At 46.3% G+C, this 27,796-nt stretch overlaps 1 protein-coding gene and 1 long non-coding RNA gene across 10 annotated transcripts in view; one reads left to right on the top strand and one right to left on the bottom strand.

The window, feature by feature from the left end:
- LOC105569207 (tensin-3) overlaps positions 1-27,796 on the bottom strand; it is a 196,057-nt gene that overhangs the window by 21,395 nt on the left and 146,866 nt on the right. For all 9 annotated transcript variants that reach the window (XM_012025450.1, XM_012025451.1, XM_012025456.1 and 6 more), the window contains 6 exons: positions 26,914-26,976; positions 19,709-19,930; positions 19,282-19,445; positions 18,635-18,784; positions 15,689-15,986; positions 13,886-14,123 (listed from right to left, as the gene is read on the bottom strand). In XM_012025450.1, coding sequence (XP_011880840.1) covers positions 13,886-14,123; positions 15,689-15,986; positions 18,635-18,784; positions 19,282-19,445; positions 19,709-19,930; positions 26,914-26,976 — 1,135 coding nt within the window. The remainder of the gene's footprint in view (positions 1-13,885; positions 14,124-15,688; positions 15,987-18,634; positions 18,785-19,281; positions 19,446-19,708; positions 19,931-26,913; positions 26,977-27,796) is intronic.
- Positions 22,473-25,251, top strand: LOC105569206. The gene is made up of 2 exons (XR_001009486.1): positions 22,473-24,079; positions 24,331-25,251. It is a non-coding gene; the product is annotated as an uncharacterized LOC105569206 (long non-coding RNA).

The following is a 27,796-nucleotide window of genomic DNA, read 5'->3' as shown; positions in this document are numbered from 1 at the left end:
GAGTGTTTCAAGTATAAGAACGTTCTGCTATGCGGTCCGCAACTTATCCTGGTATTATTTTAGGCGTAAAAACTAATAAAAAGATTCAGCAGCGCAAAAACTATATTCGAATGTGTCGGTAAAACAGACGACTTTAGCATCCTCTTAACTGCCTGTAACACACGCGAACAAGGCGACATTTGAAAAATACTGGAGCCCCTAAAATGAATTTGTCGAGGGGGCCGTACATGTTTTATTCGTCTTACAACAATTGGCACGATAAAATGTCTAGAACAATCATAGTACGTGGGACATTAGTTCAAAAGTGAAGAGAGATCTTCATCAAACATCATCACATGTGTACACGCAAGGAACGAGGATTTTGCCTGGCGATTGAAAATTATCGCCGTCGCAAGGCAGCCTCTTTCAGAGCGCGATGATGAAACTCGAATATGACGGTACACGACCGTCGGGCGATATAGTATACGTGGCTTTAATGGCGCTGATGAAGACGCGATGAAAGCGTGAAATGTACCGGCACACAATCGATAACTCGTTCTGTTTTTATATTAATCGCGCCGCGCTAAAGAGAGAATGCCGCGACATTTTGTAATTATTGTGAAAAAGGAAACACTCGCGCGGCATCTGCGACGCTCGCAATTCTTCTTAAAGTGGCCTTAAATTCGAGATTGCGTTACACGTCAACGCGTTGTAATACCACCTACTTGGAGACCACCTTCGGACTTGTAGTCGAGGAACACGTTCGTGGAACGGACGCGGGCCCGCGAGGCACGGCACGACGACTTTTGGCTGATTTAATGAAGCAAGTTCTCATCGACGCCGCGCGAAAGTAATGGCCCGAAGGGAGGAAAGACGCGGCGGCGTTGCGTCACCGAATTGCGTGCTCCGAAAACATTTGCCGTTCATGCGCGGGCTCGGGATTGACGCATCGTTTGGATAAGGGGCGAGACGGGTAGCCATTAACGGCTACGTTCCTATTAAATTATCGGTGGCGTCTCGTAATCCGGACCATGCAATGGTCGACATAAGTATGATTAAATTGCCGTCGAAGCGACGCGCGAGCGTGCTGAAAATAGTAACACGACAGGAATGCTAATAGCCGCTGTGTTCTGCGCGCGTAACGTGCAGGACGGGCGTAACGGCGCGATTACGCGCCGTAACGTAAAGGGGTGCGATCAACTATTCTTAAGGATGCATTAATTAACTCGCAGGCTCTCTCTCCCCGCGGGGAGACGAGCCGGCTCGAAGCCGCGCGCGGCCCCGAGCTCGCTATCTCGAAAACGCGAGCGGGTTTTCTCGTTTATCACGCCCGAGAGCGATGCGGATATAAATTTCTGCGAGCGCTGCAGCGGTCCGGAAAGCATGCGCTCGGGCCGCAGCTGCAACCGCCGTACGTCGCGGCCGCTGATCACGCGGCGGATAGCGGGCGTCGCCGTCGGCCGCGCGCTCCAACGCGAATCGCTCGGGGATTTATCGCGCCAAATGATACCGTCGACTAGCTTTCCGTTCGACCCTTATTGCAATTTCGCCCGACATGCGTCGTGCCTTTTTGCGCCGCCGCGCCGCCGTCAAGGACCGGAATCGGTCCGCGAGCGGGATTTATCGCCGTCATTCATCATCCACGTGCGATCACATAGCGGCTCGATCGAAGCGTGTCTCGGAGCCCTGTCTCCCCCGTGTCCACACACGATATACCCGTGGAGCGCGTGCGTAATGTACAGATTGAAGCACCATCGCTCAAAGGGGAGTTTATTGAATATTACGATGTAAAAATTCTCATGCATTCGCCGTATCGCGGCAATAGAAGTCATAAAATAGATGGATATGATAATTCAGCGTTTACGACAAATCGAACGGTACATCCTTCCACTAATATGCTCTTCTACATGCAAATATCCGGACGATAGGAAGACAGCTAATAGCACCGGCATTTTAGAAGGGAAGTCTGAGAGTAGTGCGGGAGGGAAATCTGAAAATCGAAACCCGCGGTAGCGGTTTATTCAAAGCAACATAAAATATCACCGTCGTTTAACGTCGCCCCGATTTACAAGTTTAACGAGTTTTGCCCGGAACAAACAATCTTCTGAGGGAGCGACATAAATTTACCGGTGCCCTAATATAAACGTCAAAGCGGCCGATTGCGAGCTGCGCGAGTGCGAGGCGTGGGACGCGATAGCGACTAATTAATACCATTGCCTATAATAGTCACGCGATTGTGGATCTACGTGGAGCGACGATATCGGCGCGATATCGACGTCGCAATGCGCGTCGTAAAATCGTCCGAGTGTACACACTGATAAACCTTATCTCTACGACAAGGGGACGGTCTTCGCGGAAAGTGGAAATAATATCGATTATCTCTGGCAATCGAGTCGCGAGTACCAGTGACGTCACTGCGCGAATTCAGACTTTCAATACAATTATTAGCAGTGACAGAGAGGGTAAGCGACCTTACGCGATCCATTTTTACACGAAATTCGTATCGGCGTTTAATCCCGTCGATTCTTCATCGTTCAGCTTCAATTGGTAGAGGCAATTGGTAAAAGTTTCACTTTAAAAACGGCCATTTCATACGCAACAACCTAATAGATTATCGGAGGTGACCCAGCGGCGACGATTGTGCGTCTACACTTCGCGCCGAACCAGTTACTTAGCCGATGCATTCTAGCGGAGCGCAACGATGACACGTGGCTCGCGTGACCATCGGCAGTCGTCGAGGCAACGACGACGACGACGGCAACCGCCAGCTATTTCAATTTCTCTGCACTTAACGCCGCGAACGGATCGCGCACGTGCGAGCACGGAGCGCGTTCGCGTACCGATACCAGGCTGGATATGGTAATTAGATTCTCGCGCGAGAACGTCATCGCTCTAGCCGGCTCGCGCGCTCGCTTTCTCTCTTTCTCTCTCTCTCTCTCTCTCTCTCTCTCTTACCCTCTCCCCGTGTTACCGGCAGCGAATTTATAGTTAATCGCGACCGTTAACTTATTTTATAAGCCACGCTGCTGTGATTTAACCGCGGGATTCAGGGGTGGGACAAGCGCGACACGGGCGCGAGCGCGGATATGGTAGCGGGTACGGGAAATTTAAGGATGCGATCCAGCGCGCTTGTCAGGTTTACGACGCCCGGTGGGTTTCCTCTGCATATTCAAGTGCGAATGTAAATTGAAACTTTCTTGGCGGCTTACGCCCTTGAGCTTGTAATGAAAATGTGAGCAATTCCAAGAGGAAGTCCGCGGGACACGGCGTTATTAGCACGGTGCTAAGTCTTAATAGCGACAGATCGACAGCGGTCTTAATAATGCAGTCGTTCAATGAAAAAAAAATCTGGATTCAACCAGTCGTCTGTTAGAAAATGGACGAATCAGAATTCCCTTTAGGATTTACCAGATTTGTAGTAAAGTCTACCAAACTTCATGGTAAATCCTAAAGGAATTCTGGCAAATCCTAAAGGGAATTCTGACTCGTCCATTTTCTAACAGACGTCTGGTTGAATCTAACAGATTTTTTTTTCAGTGTTGAATTAAGTTACCACTTATAGAAAAAGAAACGGAAGTTCCCCCTTTACAAACATTTGCGGACGAGCACTTTGCTAAAATCCCGTTGACGCGCGTTCGAAGTCTCCGATTGCAACTTCGTAGCAGACGAAACGACTATTATAATTAATCGAGCGACTGATCTGCATAACAAAGCAGCCGCCCACGTAAATTTTTCAATGCACACAATAGCGCTGGTGCGTCCGTACATTAAAAAAAGAATCTTTTCATTTCGCATAACCGTTCTCTCTCGTCCTTCACCAGCCCTCCGTCCCGACGAAGGACAGATCGCTCGTGTGCAAGGTACTAAAATTTAGCATACTCTCTTTGGATGCTATTCATTGACATAGTAGGCCGTCATTATCTTCAGACGGACGACGAAGGGCGAGACGGGGGGGAGAGGGGGGGGGGGGAAGGTGAGCGAGTACTGGATGCGAAGGAAAAGGGGGAAAGAGAGAGAAAAAGACGTAGGGATGAATTACCCGTTTGACAGCCTTATAGAGATGCACAGGCCGATGGGAAGCGGGCACTGAGATCCGGTCAGGGGTACACGTTCCGCAACCGATGACAAAAATGCGAGAGACGGAGGCGTGGTAGCCGTAGGGAGTCCCACGAAGGGAAGATACGGGGGACTCGCGCGAGTTTCTATTAGCTACGATTAAGATTACGATTAAGGGACTTGACTCGCAACGCGCTTACGTCGCACAAAATTCATCCGTGAGCGTGAAAATCGATCAAACGCCGATTTCAATGACCGTATTTCACAACGTCGTTCATTAAAATTATTAATAATATTCGTTACGAGATTCTCAAAAGATCCAAACAACCCCTTTGCGCCTATCGTATCTCATCTTCGGCTCGTTCAGTTTCACAGTTTAAAGCCAACGTCACACGACACTATTCTTCCTACTGGATTGCTCACGCGAACCAATAAGGATACATAGTTTTTAGATCAGATGACATAAGACTGATTCTTGATTGGTACAAGCAATCAAAGAAAAATAGTATCGTGTGGCTGAAATTTTAACTACTAATCCATTCGTTGCGACTTTTTTTTTTATCATCGTACCAAGGACCGTGCGCGTCAAACTGCACTAATGTCGGCCGAACGGAAGTTGCACTGAACGCGAAACAATTCCTAATTCAACGGGGAAACACGCACCAGCCAGTCCGCGCGGCGGAGCTATCGACACTTCTTCGGCGACTTATTCGAGAGGGAAGGACTCGGCGAGAAAACAACGCGTGCTCCGTTCACCGGGAGCACAGAAACGGCACTGTGCGTTGCAAATGCCACGCGATAGTGATCACGACCACCACCACCGCCACCACCACCGACATCGCCGTCATTCGCGTTAACCACCACCACTGTCCTCGTCATCATCATCAGGCGGCCAAGCCCGGCATCCTACGCAAGAAGTCGGCGATACGGAGTTTCGGAGCTGCCTCTCCGCGTCGCGGCAGCTCCATATAAACGCATATGCACGCACGGCGATCACGTGCGTGCAGATATGCACGCCGCGATTTCGCGCAGACCCCGCAAATCGCGCGGCTTCTCCCTCGAGAGACACACACGCATACGCGAGCGCGCGCGCGCGCGAGCCTGCTCCTTTGAAATTCAGGCACGAGAAACGCGCGTGTATTTAGGACGTATGCTGGACGTGCAAGATCGTACAGCCGATTCGAGTGCGTACTTTCTGAAGCACCTTCGTGTAAGTGGGCCACAAGTACTTTCTCGTACTTGCCTGGGAATGACAGCTCTTTAAAGACCACGTCATATTTTTACAATTAATAATAATAAATCAAGAGCGCTGAATGCGAAATCGGATTGCGCGCGCATATAAATAATGCGCGCGCGCGCGCGCGCGGCTACGCAACGCGAAGGTCTCGTTTATTTCGCACGCATATACCCACTCGGACAGGAAACAATTGTCAAGAACGCGAGCGCGTTTGATTCATGCGTTTCCACTCGTATGCGCGCCGCCGCGCCGCTCCGTTACGCATTGGTAGCGTACTATGGCGCACGTGTTTCCTCGTATTACGTGGAGTTCGCACATGTGCGCGTCTCGCGCCGCGGTATGGGTGTCGTTGCGTCTCTCGCGGAGAAACCCCTCTACTCGTTCCAACGGCCTCCAGTCGCCGGTCCTTCTACGGCAACTCTCGGCCCACCGCCGCTCGGCTACGTCGTCTTCGTCGTCTTTCTCGGCGTGGTCGATCGCACACGTCGATCCCGTGCGCGCGCGCACCGCCGTTATTTGGCACGCACGAGAAAACGGTTCCCGCACTCAAGATCGGGACCAAATTGACGAGCGCCCGCGATTTGGTACCGCGCGCCGCCGCGATACCGAAATTAAAGGCCGCGCTCGGGAAAGGCGTGCCGCGGCGCGAACCGCTGCCGCTCCAATCGCTCGCTAGGGAGATCATTAAGACGCACGCACGTCAAGTGTATTTGGCGAGCTGTCCGTCTCGACGAGATTCCAGAACACGTTCCTCGGTGTTTAGTCTAAAGGCTGGATTCATACCTAGGCAGAAAAGCAGAAAGCAGAAGCCAATCAGCACTCGCGCTGGTAGTCTACAGTTTCTACTTCCTGCCAACAGAGTGTGCTGTTGGCTACCAGCGCGAGTGCTGATTGGCTTCTGCTTTTCTGCCAAGGTGCGAATCCAGCCTCAGGCAGAAAAGCAAAAGCCAATCAGAACTCGCGCTGGTAGTGAACAGCACACTCTGCTGGCAGAAAGTAGAAACTTTCAACTACCAGCGAAAGTTCTGATTGGTTCTGATTGGATTTCTACTGTTCTGCCTTCTGCTTTTCCGCCAAGGTGCGAATCCAGCCTTAGAACGATGGCATATCGGCCGAAACGCAATCGAGCTCGTTTCCTCCCTTTTCTCATCGCGTTTCTCTCCTCTTCCCCGTCGTGCGTTCTCACGGCTTTAATTGGACGCCTCGCCGCTACGGTGCCGATTGGTCTCGCGAATGAATGGCCGGTAATTAATAATTCATCGCGTCCGCGCGGCGTTGCGCGCCGAAACGCACGCACGTGTGCGCAGGCAACAACGACTTACGCAAGTTACCACCCTCTCGCTACCGCGCGGCACGCGAGTCTGCAATGCGCTTCTTCTCCCGAGCGTACGGGCATGCGGTACCGCGACGTCGCGCATTCACGTCGCATATGTACCAGGTGCTCGTGACGAATGCTAATGCACTGACGTCTAGCGCGGGACAACGGCGCGACAATGAGGTAAAATTATGACGGAGGGTGCAATTATCGTTAAGGGGTAATTACGATGGCGCGGATTGCGCATTAAATCCAAGTGATTGATCGCTTATATATTACGATCGCCGCACGCGGTCCCCGGATATTCGCGCCAGAATCTGCCGAGGATGAACTTGCATACATCTCGCTTATGACGCGCTGCCTTTACCGTTGATGAAATAGCGGAGCGCGACTATAGAAGAGACTTTCGCGAAAAGTATTACGAGAGTTTGAACTTTCCTCAAATACTTTTAATAATTAAATTCGTTGAAATAACCGATTAGCCTCGTTGCCAGGAAACTCTATTTTATAGTACTTATAGCAAAATAGCACCAGCTTCAGCCACGTCACTAAATCGGGAGACACGAAACATAGTATAATAGAATTAGCATGTTCACTCTCTGTCGGCCCTATGGTCTCTTCGTTCCCGAAGTACCCATTCACGTGGTATTCTGCCACGGTTTCTGCAGAAGAGATCGACGTAAAACCGGACAAATAACAGAGTCAACATATTTAGTTACATACAACGTCCCCAGGGCCAATGTGTCGGCATGGGAGATTCGTGTCGGATACGGGAACGTGTTCGTCACGTAAGATTCGCGTGGCATGAGTTCCCAATTGCGCGCATGTGTTCCAGGTTGGCACGAAGCGCGCATCTCGGGCGCGCGATACGTGATTCTGCTGCTGATTGCTCGTCACGATGCAAATGTGCCCGCGCGGATATGCCCGCGTTCAACAAGAATAGGCTTGGCCTGGCTACCCGGTAGCCTAATAATGTTAGGCGCCGGGATCAAAACGCATAACGTGGCACGCAATCGACCCACGAGCCGCGTAAACGCGCGTGGGATGTGTTTAGGAATAATTGGCTCACCTGGCGGCGCGCAATTATTACGCGTCACTCGCTTATTTAGCCATTACAGGCCACACCATATACGGACACTGTTATGTTATCGCGGCGTCACCTGCGATACGCGGGGCTTCGACAACCGGTAATTAACCGCAGCCATTTAGATCGCTCGATATACATGTATAATAAACCAACCGTGTTTGCTTCTAAGACATCGGCGTGTCAAGCGTTTGCATTGGTAACAAGAAATTTATCGATTTTGAAATTGGTATGCGTAAGATCGAGATCGATACGGAGATTGCGAGACAACCGTAGAAGGTCGAAATAATCGAGGCTCGTTGACATTTCACCTCGCGTATTGACGCTCGATATTCTAAGCGTCTGAGACGGCATTTAACGCTCTCGCGCAGAATTACGTAATTTTCTCAAGAAACAAAAATTAGATTGGCGAGTCTGGGACATTCTGTGCCCTGCGTTAGCTTTTACTTACTTAGGCTCTATCCTGACAAACTTGCACAGGTGCGTAAGCACATAACTAAAGAAATCTATTGGTCTATTCCCTTATACGTGCATTTATGGCCCAATCAGATTCCTTGTGCGTTGTGTCGTGCTACTAGGGTTTGTATGGGTCATTTTTTTTGGCTAGATGGTTTTTGGAAGTGTATTTAAGACAACCTTAACCCTTTGAAGGCCTAAATGCTAGTTAACTAGAAATTAAATTGCCAAAAAGTAAAGAAGTTGAGGTGGTAACGTGGGCTACCACCATGCTTCAAAGGGTTAAATATAAGAATCGACTATGAACAAGTCTTAACGTGCACTCACAAGCAACCGAATTCGCTATTACTCTCGGGCAAGCGATTTACGATTAAGCATCTATGAGGGATCCCGGATGTAGGGCGGGCGAACCACTGGCAGATCGCAACCACCGGATTTACCGTCTCGCGCTCGTCCGAGCGTAACGCGGCTATTTCTACTGTCGAGTAACGAAGATAGAGCGAAAAGTTGGTCGGCCACCGTCGGCAAACGGCGGTGTATTCCTAGGCTGCCAATCTGGGACAAGGACGCGCGCGCGATTTGTGCGTAAGATGACATGACGCATTATGCGTCCGTCTCGGTAGCGCGCGAATATGAAGCGACGCCATTTACTTGTGCATCGTCTTTATCAGCGATCAAAAGACGCCAGGAACGATCAATTAAATCGATAGCACAACGCTGCCAGCGGGAAAGCATATAAATTTATAGCACGTGGCTCTGAACGTGTAACGTTATACTCAATTTAAATCACTCGACGATGCTAATCTTCTTGTAACATATCAATCGCTACCTTTCTATACAATTTAATTAGCTCTAGTCATTTCACTGTACAAGTACACTTTGTAAAATTAAGGATCAGACCTCGAGATCGTAAAAGTCCAAATTTTTTTCGCGGAAGATCATGACGTAAGCGCCGTACGTTTTCAACTTGGAATAACAATTGTTTCGTCTCGCGCAACACAAGCAACACCGGAAATTTCGGTATTGACATTTAGCCGAAGCAAAAAGCGATTTCTCCTCGTACAATGGGCATCGAAGTGGTAAAATAAAACTGCTGGAGGCGGCCCTGCACGGAGGAAGCTGCACAGGATTGGAGTAAACAATGGTGACGTAACAGCGGGAAGACGTACGACCGAACGACAAGACAATGGGCTCTTGTCTCTGTTTTCTGTCCTCGCTGCTCCACCTCCGTCTCTCTTCCTCTCGTTCTTATTAAGCGGTGATTTTCTCTTCTCGTTTTACCGCACAATTTCTTCGACAGCGGCCAGACAAAAGACCCGAGAGGTTGACCCGCGAACGGGATTTTTGAGGATCGACAAAACGCTCGTTTTACTTGTCGAGGGACGTACGAGCGCAAAAAAATGAAAGAAAGTTATCTAACACGGCTATCAGGCGCTAAAAGCTCCTCGCGTGTCAAGTGGTTAACGCGCGCGAAAACCAGACGTCTGTTTGCTACTGTCTGTTACTACTTAACATTTTTCTCCTGTATCGACAGCTCTTTTCTCCATCGATTTTTATTTTCTTCTTTAATTTTACCATAAATACTTTTCTCGCTTCAACGTTTTTGCAGTTCAAAGCTTTCATGCACAATAAAATATTATATAAAAAATTGTATAAACTAGCACTTTTTAACCTTCTCTCTCTCTCTCTTTTACACATACACAATAAGAGTTGTCATATCAATATTCAATAGCTAGATAGAAGAGCTGTATTGAAAAGAAAACGTAAAAAAGAGCAGTAATAGGATATTGGTGTTAATGTTATTTTTTACGGAGAAATTATATTCCGCACGAATGGAAATTGCGCGTGTACTGCCAGCTATGGGGTGTTTTCTCAGATCAAGCTCAATCCACGCTTTCCAGGAACCAACTTTCTCGTTGCGTGGTCCGAAGGCGGATTCCCAGAGCGAGAGTAGCCCGGTCAAGCCGGTTCGCCAATTTTGGATCAAAAGACTCTATCCTGAAGTGTCGCCTTAACGGTAGACCGTAAAATTAAGGTCAATCTCCAATCGTGGGTATCGCGAAACGTTAAACGGATACTTGTAGCGAGACGTTACGGTATCACAATGGAAAGCGGCAAAAAGAAATCTCGAGAGACGTATTTGTACATCGTATAACAAGTTACACGGTTAAGCTTTTAACAGTATAATATAATTTGGCTTTAAGTTTTAAATCACAGTAACACATTGAACAAGGGTTATTTCAAATACTCGTGAAGACACTCGAAGCCGCTTTTCCATATTTGCTCGAGTAATTTCAAGGAAATAAATAAATTTGAGCTCAACAGTTTAAAATCGCTGCGTTAGTAGAAGGAGAATAAAGTCGGCTTACTCGAAACGCTCGCTACTTTCGCCGGGACGGCTCACGACTCTGCAGTTGTCGCAATAACATAATTATGCGTAATCACCAGCGAACTCGCGCGTTTATCGATGCAAATGATAGGAACGCGAGACTTGCGCGAAGCAGAGAGCACCGAGTCGAACGCGGGAGAATCAAGGATCGAACTGAGATCTCTCTCCGGTGCGGAGTTACTTGTAGAAGCGCGCGAAAACTGTTAAGCTCTATCCCCATCCATGGCGTCTCGGCGCCAAGAATAAACCCGCCGACTCCCCACCACCATGAAAATCTCCTATATTGTGCCTCTTCCCATCCCTTTCTACGCGATGCAGCTTCCACGACTTTTGTTACATCCTGATCCACGATGGATTTGGTGCAGTGGGGGGACCTGCTTACTAATAAAGCGTCATTTATTCAATTTACCGCCGGCCTCTCTGTTTGGAGAGCCCTCGATTATCCTCTCTGTATCCATATTTATCTCAAATATGCAACTGTCAAGTTAAAAGACTGTCTTTCCGCCCCTGGCGCGAATATAAAAAAAAAAACTTTCCTATCGATTTCTCCTCCACTTTCAACGGATCCATCTGTAATTTTATTTTTCCGCTGTACCACACGGTCTCCTATAAACAGGCCGACCCAAAGGATCGAACGTGCAGACTAGATCCGTACGAAATTACCCGGAAACATGGAAGATTCATTGCACTTCCGCCTCGCCTCGCGCGTCACCCGATCAAAGGAGCTCGAGCAACTTTTTCGCGCCGGTCCATATAACTCGGCGAGTCGTTAAAGCAGATCGTTCGTGCGAGCGTAGCGCCGTAGGAAACTCGTTCTCTCTGTCGCGTGGGTGCAGCGTGTGGGCATCGCGACGCTTCCGACAGGCGGGGGCCTGAACGAGCTCGCCTCGCGATCGGGGTTCGTTACACTCGTCGATTCGGGAGGAGACTCTCGTTGTTCTCGCGACTCGCGAAAATGCACGGCCGCCCGTTAAACTCCCCGCTTTCACCCGGCAGCGAGGAAAATCGCAAGCGCGCGGGCTCGCATTAAGCCATTAGGCAAAGTGGCGGCGCAAATCGAAGGCGCTCGAATGCGAATTGACGCGCCCGCCGGCGACAAATCGCTCCGATACTTGACGGCGCGAGCGGGACCGGGGCGATTTAAGTGTGATTTAGAACGTCTGAGCTCAACGCGGGGAGACAATTAAGGGGGGGGGGGGACGGCTTGGGAAACCGGCGTGCTGCCCGTCGAGATAGCTGAGAAGCACGATCGATCTCTCTTTGCAACTCGCGCGATCGCTCGTCGGCTCGGAGATGAAATCTTCACTTTGAAAGTTTCGCAGCGCGAACGCGGCGCGAACGTTCCGCCTGTGCGTGCGTTTAAATCGGTTTTTAATTCTCAATAAATATCCAAATGTATTCATCAATCTCCGAACAATCGGAACCCCGTGGGGGGAGGAACCGACGCGGTGATCCAGGCGGCGAGTTGTGCGGAAGGATCTCTCGACGATCGATCGCGTTCCGACAACGACAGGGTACACGATCTCTTTCGCCCGCCCGGGGACGCTCGGCCACCGAGAGGTGGAATTGATTTCAGTCTGGTCACACCCTTCAGTCGGCGAACAGGGGGAGGGAGGGGGTGGATATCCGACAGATGGGTCGCCGACGGTATTGCGGTTAAACTGCCGGCATTGAATCGGCTCGGACCTATCCATTGATCTATTCGTCTCTCCCTTCGGCCGCGCGCGGCAGGGTCGCGCCGCTCGCCGGCACCCTCCATTTTTCTTTCCGGTCCCGTCCGCCGTCGCTCTCCGTCCCGCAACAAACGGCGTCGATTTAGCATTGCGCGCAATTTGGGTCACAGCTTTATTGGAACCCACCGGCCGATCGCTAACGAAACGAATTGACTCCGAGAGCGTCGGTCGTGTTGCGCGTGCTTTTGGAGGAATCGTGGGCGCTGACGCAATCGGCCCCGATTAAAGCAGTATACCGAGCGGAACAAATCGTTGCATTAGATCCTAATCCCTGCTGAGCGCGGGCGAAGTCGTGTAACCGATGCGATTCTTTTATTTGATAATGAGATTTCATTAATCTCAATAAACGCGTGTCACGGTATTATTAATTTAATTATTCCAATCAAATGAAAGGCTTTAAAGGGAAATTGAACAGATTGCTACAACCCTCTCGGAATCTGAGTCGAAATGAGAAAATTAATTTAAAAAGGGTTTCCATTCTTTTTTTTGCCGCACAAAGCTTACAGCGAATACCTTTCATCTTTAATTTTTTAATCTTTCACCCTGCGTTTTCCCATGACGTTTTCAATCGGCCTGAAAGGATACACTTTATACCGCGGGTATTCATCGTGACAGCCACTTTACCTCATCTCATCAAAAAGTCAGACCGGGGCCAGCGGAGAAAAGTGAAGATGTAAATAGGCGGCGACGGGGTAGAAACGCCTGTACTCGGAAGCAACTAACGCGATGGACCTTGCCCATCCATCGGGCCCGACCTTTGATCTATTTCCAGCCGTGGAAATCGCCCTCGTCGCGATAAACCGCCATTTTCCTTCCACTTGGCAGAACATATTTCCGGCGGCGTTAGTCAGCCGTTCTTAATGCACTATACTGACTGCTGCTCTCTCGTCTAGCTCCCTCCCTCCCTCCCTCCCTCCCACCCTCCGTCGCGGTGAACACTAGCCAAGTTGTATTTCTGACTAGCTCTCTCTGTCAGATCGAGGTTAATTGGGTGCCATTACGACGAAAATTAGTGGATACCACTCGACGACGATGAGCCCCCCCCTCCCACCCCCCGTGACGACCGTGGCTCGCGGCTTTCACGGTATCGATAAATTAATCGACAGGCTCGCACCGTCAAATTCACGACACGGAAGACGGATTAGCGTTCTCACTTTCAAGAATCATGTAAAACGAGAAATGTTTAGTAAGAATTATCTCTTCCCATTGCAACACAGCGTGTCGTACGCTTAAGCATCCGTCGGGTATTTTATGCGAGCGATTTAGAAACAAAAGGGCGATAACTGACGTTAATAAACGTTAGCGGTGTTACACTCGCGAGTCTCGTTTATCACATTGTATCGTCCATTGCCAAATATTTGTGAATTTTATTGGTACAATGGGGAAAATCCAGGAAGCGGATTTCGCGTCAAAATTCTCGTCCGGATTCACGTGCAAGTTTGACAGGTGGACACAAAATCAATAACTCATTATGAGATAATTCATTCCACCTCGCTTATCTGACAATTGCTCGAATGAAAACAAGCTGATCAACACTTGATTGTAACACGATAAATTATAAATGAGAGAAATTATGTTAGCGTGCACTGCAAAAATTGAGCTATGAAGTTAAGAGCATGCGGAAATTCGCACTCACCGTCGTCGCTGATTTCGAGATTCGTGTAGCTGTCCCAGTGCAGAATCGGATCGTGATGCGCCGATGCGTGCGGCACGGCGGGCGTCGGCGCCGGGACTGGGCCGTCCTGACGTTTCGCGTCGGTGGCGAAGTAGAGTGTCACCACGCTGTCGGGCGGGCACCGAGGATCGTCGCAGGCGACGTCGAGCTCCGATCGCGGGAAGGAGACGACGTTCTCCGTAATCACGCACGTGTGGAACTTAGGGAACAATGGGTCGATGTGAGAACGCGCGTAATCACCGATCGGCGCGGACGATTAATCTCGCTTAAAGTCGTCTAGCCACTAGTGAGTATTCTCACGTTTGCGAAGTTCCCCGAAGAACTTGCACGTGATTTGCTCGAGGATTTGATCAAGCTCTGAGCATGAGCGTAATTTAAATGGACCCACCATGAAGCCAGCAGAATTGAGAGAGACAGAGAACAAAGGGTGCTCTCACGTTGCTGCGTTCAAGCACATTGTTCTTCGGCGCGTCTTTGACACGTGTCGTTGTCAAGGACACAACTCTGGCCACAACGTGGCAATTATGAGGTTGGGGAAAAACTGTCGAAACTGTCAAAACTGTCCATGTGCCAAAGTTGCGTCGAAGAACATTACGCTTGAAACATAGCGACATGAGAGCACTTTGTTCTCTGTCTCTCCTAGGCCTGGTTTTTCATTTTGTGGTTAATTGTTAATCAGAAGTTAGCCCGTTCTCCATCCTTTTCTACTCGAGAAGAGATGGAAAGTCGACTAACTTCTGGTTAACAATTAACCAGAAAATAACCGGGCTTCGTTGTCAGTTCTGCTGGCTTCGTTGATTCACAGAGCACGGTGGGTTTATTTAAACTACGTCCATAGCTCCAAGAAAGGTAGTTAGATCTTATATTTGAGGTCCGTCTTAAGATCATCTTCGGCTATTCCGTAGCCAATGAAATATTCCGTACATCTTTAGATAAATTCAAGACGGTCTTAAATGTAAGATCTGGCCATGAATACCGGATACTCTGAGAGCGGATCTCTCTCGAAACAACGACGTAATTTCCGATACGTGTAACATATAAATCACAGACGTAAAATACGACCGAGCGATCAATTAGATTAAAGAGATTGCAAGTATGCAAATTTCAATGCTACTGTCGGTTCGCGTGAAAAGGAAAAACGCATACGTTATAACGTCAATTTAAACAAGCGCGATTTTCTTCTGCATAAATCATCCTAACAAAATAATATACAACTTGATGCAAAACGTATCGCGATCGATGTATTTTTCCACGGAATTCTTATACATCGGTTCTTTCCGGGTTTAAGAAGCGTATCTAATTATTAACCGATTGTTACGTCGTTTTCAAAGGATGTTATTTGCCCAACGGCAAATAAAACTGAAGCACCTATGCTGACCTTTTTTTTCCCCCGAACACGTAGATCTACTCCGCCGTCCTTGTAGCCACTTACGAATAGCTTTGCATAAACTATCATTTGTGCCTCTGATTTCACGCCGTGTCACTTACATGTTACAACACATTCATCATGGATGCATCATGCACGGTATTTTTGTACGCGACGGATATAAATGACGTAAATGGATACTGGATCGATATTATTCAATACATTCCAATCTTGTACGATTATATAAAAATATGCGAAATGAAATACTACGAAATCACGTTGCTGATAAAGCTAGTAATGAGTAATAAAAATAATGCAATGTCAATTTCCATTAACATAATAAAAATACGATATTACGTGTTTGAAATAAACGTCAATTTTGCACATTGCCGTCTTACCTGGAGGGAAAACATAACTTCTCGAGTCTGCTTCGAGTACACCCTGTGGTAGCACTTGACCAAGATGTCACCCCTCAGCCGGAGCCCGCCGAGATTAACAGTAAATTCGCGCGCATTCGTCACCGAATACAGATCCGAAGTATAAACCGGTGTAAGACCCTCGTATACTTTAAGAAAGGCTCGACAGCCCGTCGGCTCGAAGAGCGGCACTCCGAGGACCGTCAGGTGGGTCAGGTACAATGGCGACTGGCTGATCCTCAGAGAGCCCGACAGCAGTCCGCTGAAGTACTCGATGTACCTGGAAAATCCAGGAGACCGTTATTGTACTGGACATCCAGTAATAAGTACGCCGTTGCGCATTTTCAGCTCTTAAAACTCATTCCCCGACCCTCGACGGGAGGGTTTAAAGGATTAGAGATGAATATCTGAAGTAATGAACGATAAATCAATGAGGTCTACCGAGAGAGATGTGAGAGATGCGTTCTTCCTGGTACGACCAACATTGCCAGGCGAAAAAGAATGAAGAGGCAAATTTCTCTTAAGCCGCAAACGCGCGCATGCATGAGAAACATGATGAATGGGATTGATGGTTCAACCAATGGAAAGCCTTGACTCGTGACACGAAGAGGTGTGCATGTCGGACGAGCATGCAGATAGGAGTACGTGCCACTAACGTTCGACATCATTCGTCGTAAGAGATCTCTCAGAGGCAGGCTAGTAATGGTTTCATACGCTCGCGAGAGCGCGGCTACGCTAACGACATGCTAATGCTCGCGGCTCGCGGAATTAATGGAGGAACTCCGGTAGGCAGGACCGGAGGAGCGTGAGGACCACGAAGAGGAGGCGATATGACAAGCAAGAAGAAGAAGAAGAAGACGAAAAAGAAGAAGAAGAGCAAGGAAGTCGCCACGCACGCGGGCACACCTCGGTCGCGGCTCATTACGATCATTATGAATGCGTACGGCGACGCGGATGACAAGGACGATGATAAGGACGACGATGACGGTAATGATACGGCGGCCGTGATTGCGGCGGGGTCGATGGCGCGTAATACGCGCGATAAACTGCCGGATGGGTTGCGTTTGTTTCGTTAAAAGTAACCGGTTGATCGAACTGCGAGCATAAATCACCGGAGGAACGGAAACATGCGTGAAAGAACCGTAGAGACTGTGATTAGATCGTCGAGGTCGAGAAATGAGAATGAGTTTAGCGTATATTATTTTTACGTAACTGATCGAATAATTTTAATTTATATAGTCCAGCCGGGAAATATTTTCGTGGTAAAGATCGAATAAATAACTCGGATACTTTAGTGTTGTTGGATGCATAAACGCTGTAAGAACAGATATTCTTCTCTATTTCAACAATTGGCACGGCAACTAATTTTTATAAATTCGACATCATTATTTGTACGAGTAACCATTCTTATTTAGATAATTGATTCTAGAAGCAGTTACTGGTCGTTCGCGATAAATGATAATTTAACCTCATCATGTGCTATAAATAATTATTCATATAACCATATGTATTTTTGAGTTATACGGTAAATGAGATTATCTTTATGAGCTTATCGACGCATTTCTTATGTAAGCGGAAAAAAAGCTTCTTTTTCCTGAATCAGATTGCAATTTAAGTTGGAAAATATCGCGATAGCCACAAGTGCGAACGAGATTAAAAGAGACAGCCGCATGCAGGCCCGACCGCGTTTCATTACCGGTCATTATGAATGCATACGACGACACGGCGATGAAGTAAAACGATAAGACTGCCGATGATGATGATGATGATGAGAGCTCGCTATCTTTAGATCAATGGTCCGTGGTGCGCGCGATAGAACCGGCTGACAGAAACATCTTTTCAACAACAGGAACGTTAAGTGCGCAACACGGCCGGTCATTTTATTTTGTTAATGCCATCTCGCCTCGCGATCTTCCCTCGCCGGTAAATGTTGTAATCATGGTGTGAACGAAGCAATTATGGGGTTGCAATTTTAAAAGTCGCCGATGTTATTCCGAAGTTCTGAGGAATCCCGAACGAATTTCCGGAATCCATTTATGGAGGAATGATCGGATAGGTATCAACATGATTAATGGCGGCGGAGGAGCGCGAAGGATGGCAGAAAACGAGCAAGGATGATTGAGAATGATGACGACTAGATAATGAGGACTCGACATTTCAGGTCGATGGCGAGTATACAACGGATAACAAATAGGATGGCTACTCAAGGACGTAAGGTGTCCTTCTTAATAGGATCGCCGCAGTGAACGCGGACGAGTTATACGCTCCTTCTTCCTGTGCCATGTAAATTCGCACAACTTGCACGGCTTCCGCGATAAACGTCAAAGGATACGTGGAGACGAGTGCCTGCGCATGTAAATTTATAATAGTTAAACGCGCGTCTCTCGCATCCGTTTTAACTCAGGATTAATAAGTACCTTTCGGCTCTCAGAAAGAAACGGACAGATGCCAGAAAAGCCAAAGAATTTACGTCGGTGAATCGTCGCAAATTTTAAATCTCGCGCGCGCGCGCGAAATATTAGAAAAAAGCGCTTTCCAATATTCACGTTCTAAAATTAAGCAAACAGCGGTGAAATAAGACAAGACAGTGGTGAAATGCCCAGATGCAATGAGTCTATTAAATATGAAATATCATAAAACGGATTTATGAAGTGAGATTTTCCGACACGACCAATTGCTTGTCATTAAAAGTGTCAACGGGGATTAAAATAAATTGCGAGAACCAGATGATGTTGAACAAGTAGCGATTAAGACGGGAATTAAGAAATAATAAACCTGCGAGCTTTTTGCGATATATGCACGCGCTCGTAAATGATTTTACGATGCTGTCAGAATTATTTGCGAGTGCAAATACGAGAATGAGTTTTAACGTCGCACGTCAACAGGTAGCGTAAGTGCGACTTTCTCTCCCTCTTTCTCTCGCGTTACCTTCGATGCGATGGAACCTGCAGCGATCCGATCTTGTCGTCGAGGAACCTTCTCATGGCGAACCTGTCCAACGCTTGATCGCGTCCCCCGCAGATGCTGCTGTAGTTCATATAAGCGGACACTGCCACACCCAGCCGCTCCTTGCTGCCCCTGAAGAGAACGATAACGTTAACTTGGTGCCGCGAACGTACAATGTCGGTTCCGTACCTTCTCCGCAAGAGGTGGAAAGATACGAAAAGATTTCCGCCGCGGGCTGATCGCGGTCTAATGACGTTATTATTCACGATGAATGGAAATGACTAACGGGAAGTTATGGGCGCGGAGTTTCGCGAGGGGGCGGTGAACGTGTACCGCGGCAAAATTATGGCTTTTGCGGCCGATCGCTTCAACATTGGCCGTTCTGCAAAAACCAGGTCACGAATGCGTACAAATGCGTGCACAGAGAGTTTTGCGCTTACGACTGGTTTCTTTTAAGAACAATTTCTATCCACCTCGAAGGACTCATCTTTAGGATTAGTTTTCTTCGTGATGGACGGACATTGAGTCGCTCGTAATTTAAATTATAAACTTGGCTGTTTGTTTTTTTTCTTGTTAAAGTGTATTACAAGGAAGCAAAAGATAAATATTTTAATATCGCAAAACTCTACCTGGCGTGTAGAACAACGACGCGATTAGAAGCGCCGTTTAGCCAGGAGTCCAGCTCCTTGCAGAGAGCACACAGTCTCTCCAAACTTGGCGCTAATCCCTGCGGCCATCCAACTTCCCTCGTATTCGGCTCGCCGGGTCGGCCGGGCGATGACAAATTAAAGATCTGAAAGTCCAAGACATCCGAAACTAAGAAAATTACAAAAACAAACGTACGGCAGACATACAATAAGATTTTGTGATTTTACTCTTTTAAATTGTAAAATATTGTTATATTCGCACAAGAGAGATCTCGTGTATGAATTGTAGTATTTGTAATCGGAAAATTAATAATACTGGTTAAGGTTGCGAGAAATGCATAACACTTTCTGTCTTTTTGCCTCGAGAGGAAGAATCGCGAAAAGGTGTGAGAGTTATTCGAATTCTCACCATGTAATTATCGGCATGTTTCCCGCGCAGGAGGGTCGTAGCATGTTCGAGGACACCCTGCGCATCCTCTCTATACCAAAGGGCGATGATCCTCTCCGTGACGTAACAGAGCTCCATCACCTCCGTCACGCGACCTCCGCCCTTTCCCGGTCCCGTCATCGTTGAATCCGCGCCGACACCCGGTGTCCTCGCAGGTGTTGACACCACTGCTGATGTCTGCACCTATAATTCGATGATTTATTCAAATATTAAATTTTATTAGATTTATAAAAAGACACATATTATATACAACTCTGGTGGCGAAATTATTTGAATGATAATTTAAAACTGTGGTAAATATGTAAATTACGGTATCAGACAGACATTATTAAAAAATACTGTTTAAAAATACAAATATCAAAAGTCATCTGGTAAAATAATTATAAAAAAATGTTTTTGCTATCAGTGGAATGTATAATGTAAATGAAAATTCTGAGACGAAATTCATCATTCGCGTAAAATTTTCTAAATTTGTTTCAAAGAGGATTCTTTTCTGAGCGACTTCATTTCATTAGAGCTTTATCCAAGAACTGGAAAATTTGTCTTTGATTGCCGCAAAACTTAGTTTCCCCGTAAAACAATGTAATATCAGACAATCAAATTTTCTCCGTGGAGATAGACTTTATTTCTTTAGTCTTCGCCTACAAATTCATTTTGTCTTTCATTATTTTCCCTTTGACGGTTAAATAAGTTTCGATAGACATGTAATTTGAAAAAGTAAAATACATAATAATAAACTTTTGTATACTAATTGTATACTAAGCTTGCACATACTTTTATGCGCCATTCGTCATGCGATACACATCGCGTACGAGTAAAGTCCCGAGCACAAGAAAAATCCTCGCGGCATTGTGGGAGCAATGAAGATCGACGATCTTCGAACAAGGAACTTCGAAGTGCCAGGGCGTCTTTTCATTACGACGGAGATTCGCGATCGATAGATCGTCCCGGTGGGCGGTCCGTGGCATCATTTTTTACAATATTTGGCCGGTGGGGTTAACCCGTAAACGATACACGAACGAAAAAGATACGACGTTTTAACACGAGCGCATTTCATTATCTTCAACAAACGCGCGCGTGCGCTTTAGGTAACGTGTATACAAACCGCACGGCGGTATTGTTTTTATACGATAAAGATTGTCATCTTTGTGTGGCGACCGTGGCACAGACAGCTAAGTGCTGCTCTAATCAACTCTAGTGTGCCGAGTTCAAATCCGACTGGACATCGTCGGTTTTTATTCGATCGTCACCTCTCGGCAGGACGAAACAAGTCACCGAGAGTATATATTTCCTCTCGCCAGAGCCGTTCGGAACCGGCATAAAATTGTAGGTCCCATATATCTGATTCAGATATATACGAATGATCGGAATGCTCGAAATCGAGTCAATACGACTAATTATTATTCTGTATATACATACAAGATACAGAAAATTAAACTGAGGAAAAGTTATGAATCATAATATGATGCAGAAAAATTACTACTGATTTCTATGATATAATACTAATTGAGAATAGTCTGATATGATTATAAAATTCATTGTTAAGATCCCTCAGCTATCTTTTTTTACTGACACAGTTCAAATGTAGTTTTTGCGATAATAAATTCTTTTTATTGGTGTTTATGCAAAATAATACCAGCATAAGTTGCGCGGAACGTATAGCAGAACATTTTCATTTCAGTCAATTTCTTAAAGCTTAGGGTTTAAATCTCTGTTGTACACTGGGACTAAACAATTCTTAAATCACCCACGTCGCAATTATCGAATGTATTTGCACTTCACCAATCTTAATATCAGATGCGCGAATAATTGATAACTTGGCGGGGAAATATCGGTAAATCCACCATCGAATCACAACGTTCTATCCACCTTGGAGAACTTCGGCGCGTAGACGATCCTGATAACGATATTCTCCGGCATGGCGATGTCCTTACGGAGGGACAATCTATCGCGGGGTAGATCGACATGTAATCCCGGCGCCTTAACGGGAACGCCGCGTTTATCCCGCCGCAAGAGACGAGGACGCCGGAGATCGAGCTGATGCGCTGTGTTCCTCGCCGCGGAACGATACACTGCCGGGTATTGTGTTTCGCCTGGTTCTACTGAAGATACGCAAGAATATCCAGTGGCCAGTCGGCGGTTTTGTCAGATAATCGCGCCTCCTTCTGTCATGCCTATGTCTATGACGTGTGCTAGCTCGCGTGTCTCCAGGGCCGGCTCGCCGTAGTCATCGTCATTCCGCGATGTTTATTTGCGTGTCGTGATTGAAGGCGCGCGACATTAAACAGATTTTCGTCATCGCTGTGCTTAAGCGACTGCAACAGCTGAAAATCAGCTTTTTCGGTTTACGAGAATTGGTTGTGTCGCGACAACGACCTTTGACTTCGAAAATTTTGCAGGGAGAAGCAACCCTTTAAGAAAAATTTACGACGCCATTTCAAAGCTATTTCACTCTTCTACTGCGATAAATTATAAATATAATTTTATTAGTTCTGCATTACGTTAATGTATAAAAATATTCCGACTCGGGTAACTTTTGACGGGTGACGACAGGACTCTCTTTCTAACTAAACTTCTTCTTTGTTTCTTCAGTGAGTGCTTTAAAATTTTCTCCAAATCATTCGGAAGTAAGAAGAACCAGATAGCTAGATTTTGCGACGCACTTGTCGATTTTATGTTAACGCAAACACTGCGTTTTTACTTCGAACCCGTTGAAGCGGCCCTGAACGTGGATGGGAGGACTCGCTCGCGCGCGGACGTGTGATGTAACGAATTCTGCAGGTAGCGTGACTTCGATTCCCACCAAATAGTCACGCTATTCGCATTACCAGTCGAGCCGCGGTCGGTGCTAGATCGCGACTTAATACGGCGCGCGTCGCGGAAGGTTGCGCGGATCATTTGTCGCGGGGAACGTGCGAAAATTACACGGAGGAGTTGGCGCGCAAACGAGCCGGATGTAAGCTGCGTTTTTGCACGGTTGCTGCGGTTTCTTCCTCGCTGGACAGCATCCGAGCGGCGAGTACTTGGTCGGTTTAGCCGGAGAGTCGTTTATAGGTCCCTCAACAGTCCGGGTACCATCGCCGCGGAGATACTCCGTTATTGATGGAGCTTGTTAAAATTATTCGCGTGATTTATACCGGATTATAGCAGTCACACCACAATAGTCATATCGCACGGTCAATCGTTTGCGTTTATCTGCCTTTAAGGGAATCCTAAAGCCGTCTGTTTTATCGATTTTTTGTTTTCCTTTTAGAAGTAATCTCTTTAGAAGTTTTCTTGCTAGAAGTAATCTTTTAATTGACTTTATAGAAATGCAAAAGTGAAAATGTTGATAATTGACATCTTTAATTCCGTCTCCTATCTTATCGACACTGATTGAGTTCGCCAGCGGCTTTAGGGTCCCCTTAAGCACTCATTGCTCGTGTATCGTCGTGGAGTTTTATCGGGATAATAATTCTCCGCTCAACAGACGTAACGTATTCCGCATGTTTGACAAGTTGGCCTTTCCGTATTAATGCGCGCATAATTTCCAACTGTATTCAACAATCCTCGGGCCGGTCCTCTTAAGCGGGCAAAGCCTTTGTATATCGGACTATAGTATTATAACTAATTACGACGGTAGGACCGAAATGCCCGTGGCGTACATGCATATGTCATGCTGTGCACTTGCATGCGTAATTATGTAATCCCATCTAATCCTATAATCTGAGTCCACAAATAATCCCGCGCAATACTGAAATAGGTGGTATGATAAAGGGACGTGCAGTTTCTATACGCGCGTCACGTTTTTGGATAAGGTGCGCGAGCGATTTATATCCGAAACAAACAAGTTGCGAGGTGAAAGGAACAAGGTGAGGAACGAGTTCGCCGGGCTCGCGTCTGAGTTTCAGAAATATAAAGGGCCGCGCTAACAATGAGCGGGCGTCGCGGAAAAGAAAGCAGAACGAACCGGGCGAGAGAATGAGAGCCGAGGCGGCCAAGCTCTCTCTAAAAATACATGGGTTTTATGGGATCGTAACACCGCGAGTTCGTTTCGCGCGGGGCGCGCAGCCCAGGCCTACCCACCCGCTCATAAATCCCTTTGACCATTAGGCTCACGTGTGAAATTGCTATTACGTCGCGGTCCTACCGCAGCTGTCGTTACGCGGAAACCGCCCGACGCGACGTGTACCCCGGAGTCTACGGGCGTTTCATACCCGATCGTCGGATCGAGCGACGCCCCCGTCATCCCCGGCTGGCTGCAAGTCGCGAAACGAAGGGTATTACCTGCCGCCTGTTGTCGGCGAGAGCGAGTCGTAACGTCGCTGGCTTCAAATTAAAGTTTCATAATGGGTAAATTATTAAAATTGAGAAACTCGGCACTATTGTGATATTCAACAGAGGTGGAGTAGAGCGGGATGGATCATTACGAGAATGGGAGAGCTTGTTTTTATAAATTACAAAAATCTTATTACATACATCAGAAACGATCGTTTGCATAGAAATACTGAAAAATGAAAATATTTCTCTCAAATTTCATTCATCTCTAATATTTTGTTTCAGTGTTCGCATAAAGAATCTCTAAATATTTCATTTCGTTGCAGGATCAAACCGGAGGACTTTTAACGAAAAATATATGGAAAGTCGAAAACTGAAGAATCAAAAACTCAAGAGCGAGATTCCATGAGGATATGAAGTTCCGCGGAGGTATAGAGTTCTATCGGAGCTACCGACGTTAATTCTATGCGGTTATGGAAGGAAGAAGCACGCAACGAGCCTCGCCACTAATGTCAATTACCGTTAATCTACTTAATTGCTCGCGGTTAATTTCTAATTGAAAGTATAACGTTCAAACGAATAGGCTTAATCTTCATCAATTATATGTAAAGCCCGATAATGGCGACACGGCCATCGCATTGTACTTTCTGTCCTCGTTATTTTACTTCATTTTCGCATTTATTTAACAGAAGCCGTTCCTGCGTCACAGCACTGCGAATTGTCGTCGGAATTGATTGACAATCAAAGAGAGAATGAATTTGAAGCAAAACAATTTCACAAAAATCTGATAATTTAAATCGTATGTTGCTGAATATTAAACGGTATATATTTATTATTGACGAATGCTACTATGCGCTGTTTTTAGACGCGAATCTTTTGCAGAACAGGCAAAAGTACGACGCAACACACGAACAAAATTGACCGGCGAAAAATCCACAATGTTGCGAGAAATAAGAACGAACGCGATAACAGCTGCGCAACAGTTTTTACCGTACGCTAATTGGTATTCCGCATAATTATCACTGCTTCCAACGCGCCTCACCTTCGCTATTCCTCACGTAACTCTATGACCACGAGGTAATCGCGTACGACAGTTTCCGGAACGAATCCACGCGATTAATTAAGATTATTAAGAAACCTGTGATATTAACCTTGACGGCTATTTCTCAAACGAATATTTAGAAAATATGCAATTACATGGGAAACATTCGGTGCGCATACGGTAATTAATAAAAATCTATCTCGTATTGATACTCTTTCGTAAAAATAAAGCAACGTTTTACTTTTATGTATATTTTACAGCTTGTAATCACGGCGTGCACGAGAGGTTTCAATAAAAGTCTATAACTTTCTACATATTACGCGCGAAAATAGCCACGACCGATCGCTGTCGTCGCTGTTTCTGCATATATTTCCGCGGTAATAGCGGTGGTCCGTACACGAATAAATGTGGGGTTTCGCGAATATATTATCCATCCGACGTCAACACGCACGGGTTATCGCGACGGTACATCGTGGCCGATACCGACCAGTCGTATAATGCGTCGCCTTATTGCCATTTTAGCGCATAATTTTCAATGACACCGTCATTTATGCGCAGGAAATGCCGCCCGACCGCGCAACGAAGAATATCTAAAACGCTCGCGTCGTTCCTTTTATTCATCCCGAATTCTAAATTGATCGAATCGCACCGGCTGGAAATTAAATGAGAAATTATGTCGCTACCACTTTCCTGATTTCTAAGGAAATCTCGATTGGCAGATAAATGTCACGCGGATTGATTTGCAGACTCGATTTGCGAACAGTGAGTAAACATGGAAAATACCGGCCGGCTGCGAGAGCGAGGGAGAGTAATTAGCGTACTGATTACTGATCGGATATTAGTATTCCCTTTCCGCTGCGCGCTAATAGAAAGTTATTCTGCTGACGTTGTAAGTGGTGGTTTGTGTAACGCGTGCCTCATTTTGATCCGTGCAATTATGACTATCGTGGATTTTAGCCGAGCCGCGGTTTAATGCGATTTCCCAGATTAAATTGCCAGCAATTAAATTTCGCATCGCTTGATTTTTTTACGGAATTCCACGTTTCGCATATGCGAGAGCCGAAAGTGCGGTCGACTAGACGAGCTTTCCATCGCTGGCGCACAGCGATAATTCTATTTTAACGTCGCGACACGAGTAACGAGCTGCCGACACATACAACTTCTGGTGTGTAAAAAAAAGGGGGATAGTTTAAAGCGATTCATTTCCATTTGAATGCGGCGAGAGCATTCTTCTGAGTTCAGCGTTTCGGAAAGGTCATACACGTGTCCTCCGGTCTTAGCATTTTGAAAGCGAGTGCTCGACGGGCCGGACGAACGACGACAGGTCGTCGGGAATGATTTCGTGCAATTTGTATAGCGAATATGTTATCTGACAGGACAAGAAGTCTCGAAGAGAAGGCAAAAGTCGTGCATTTCGAATGCAAATGCAGCTCTGCCTCTGCACCCTCTTACGGAATAAATGAAGGCACTCACGTTTGACATGTAGAAAACCAGTCGCTCGATATCGTGCATCGCCATTTGTATCGTTATTAAATATTTAAAGAGACGAGTTAGCGGTGAATCGCGAGCTTTCATTGATGACGGTAAGCCTCGCGGATAAGATAGAGATCCTTTGGTCTAACTTGCCAAGAAATCTCTGTTGAGCGTCTATTTTCTAGTTTCATTACATCTGCCCTTATAATAATATATTATATAATACAACGTATATGTAATATAGTTTCAATGAATGTAATTTCTGGTATTGCCGTAATTGAGTAACTGGTCTGATATAAAATAATTTATGACGGGATAAAATACAATATAACAATTGTAAGTCTTATAAATGCAATAAATAATTGTCAGAAACGAATACAAGTACTGTACTTACTTGGTGCTTATTTCTCGCGATGTTGTTAACGTTTTTCGGTTGTGATTCGTAGCCGCCATTGTGCTGTAATCAAAAATAAAAGGTGCTTAATTAATACACGTTGAATAATGTATAGGAATATGTAACGCGCTATAACTTCGTATAGTTGAGAATAAAAGTAACAAAAACGTCATTAATAATCCACTTTCGCAACGCTTGATAAAAAAATTTCATTCGATACAAAAATGCCGCGCCAGCATTATTTCTGTGGTCGAGGAAACGGATAGTAGCTTCGTCTTATTAACTTTCTATTCGGTGCGTAGAAAATACTATTACTCTCTTCATGGGCGTTGTCCCAAGAGAAGTAGGTGACATTATTGTCCATTGTTTCGAAATTAATGATATACGGTAAGTCGTTCCCATTGTCGGTTCCATTATTGCAAGAAAAATTATGCAACGACAGGTGCCGCAGTAGCGTATTGTGTTCGATATTCCTAAAAAAACGGTTGCATAGTCGGCATCGATTGGAACCTGCCAAAATCTATTAAATATCGTTACATCGAATGGTGTTGAGCTACGGATATGCACATGCCACACTGCGCTTATATAAGAGAAATGAACGGAGCTTGACACAAAGCGTTTTCAATCATGACTTTCTAATGTCATAAGAAAAGAAAAACTACAATTGAAAGCTTGAACGGCAAGAAGCAAAAGACTACATACGGCTGTTGGCAGCGCCGCTAAAGAAGCTTTTCGTATTCATAAAGGATTAATATTTACATGATAACGCTACGGGGATGTCTATTAATATTTTTGGACACAGCACAATATTCACGTTCCGTCAAAGTTTTACTAGCAAGTCGAAATCAGCCCCGAAGGATCCGCAGACGGTTACGTCATGCTA

The sequence above is a fragment of the Vollenhovia emeryi genome, unplaced genomic scaffold (genome assembly GCF_000949405.1).
Source record: "Vollenhovia emeryi isolate VEMERY1.0 unplaced genomic scaffold, V.emery_V1.0 DF939125.1, whole genome shotgun sequence".
In the NCBI taxonomy this organism is placed as follows: Eukaryota; Metazoa; Arthropoda; class Insecta; order Hymenoptera; family Formicidae; genus Vollenhovia; species Vollenhovia emeryi.
The sequence above is the reverse complement of the archived record's forward strand: the minus strand, read 5'-3'. Positions and strand labels throughout refer to the sequence as shown.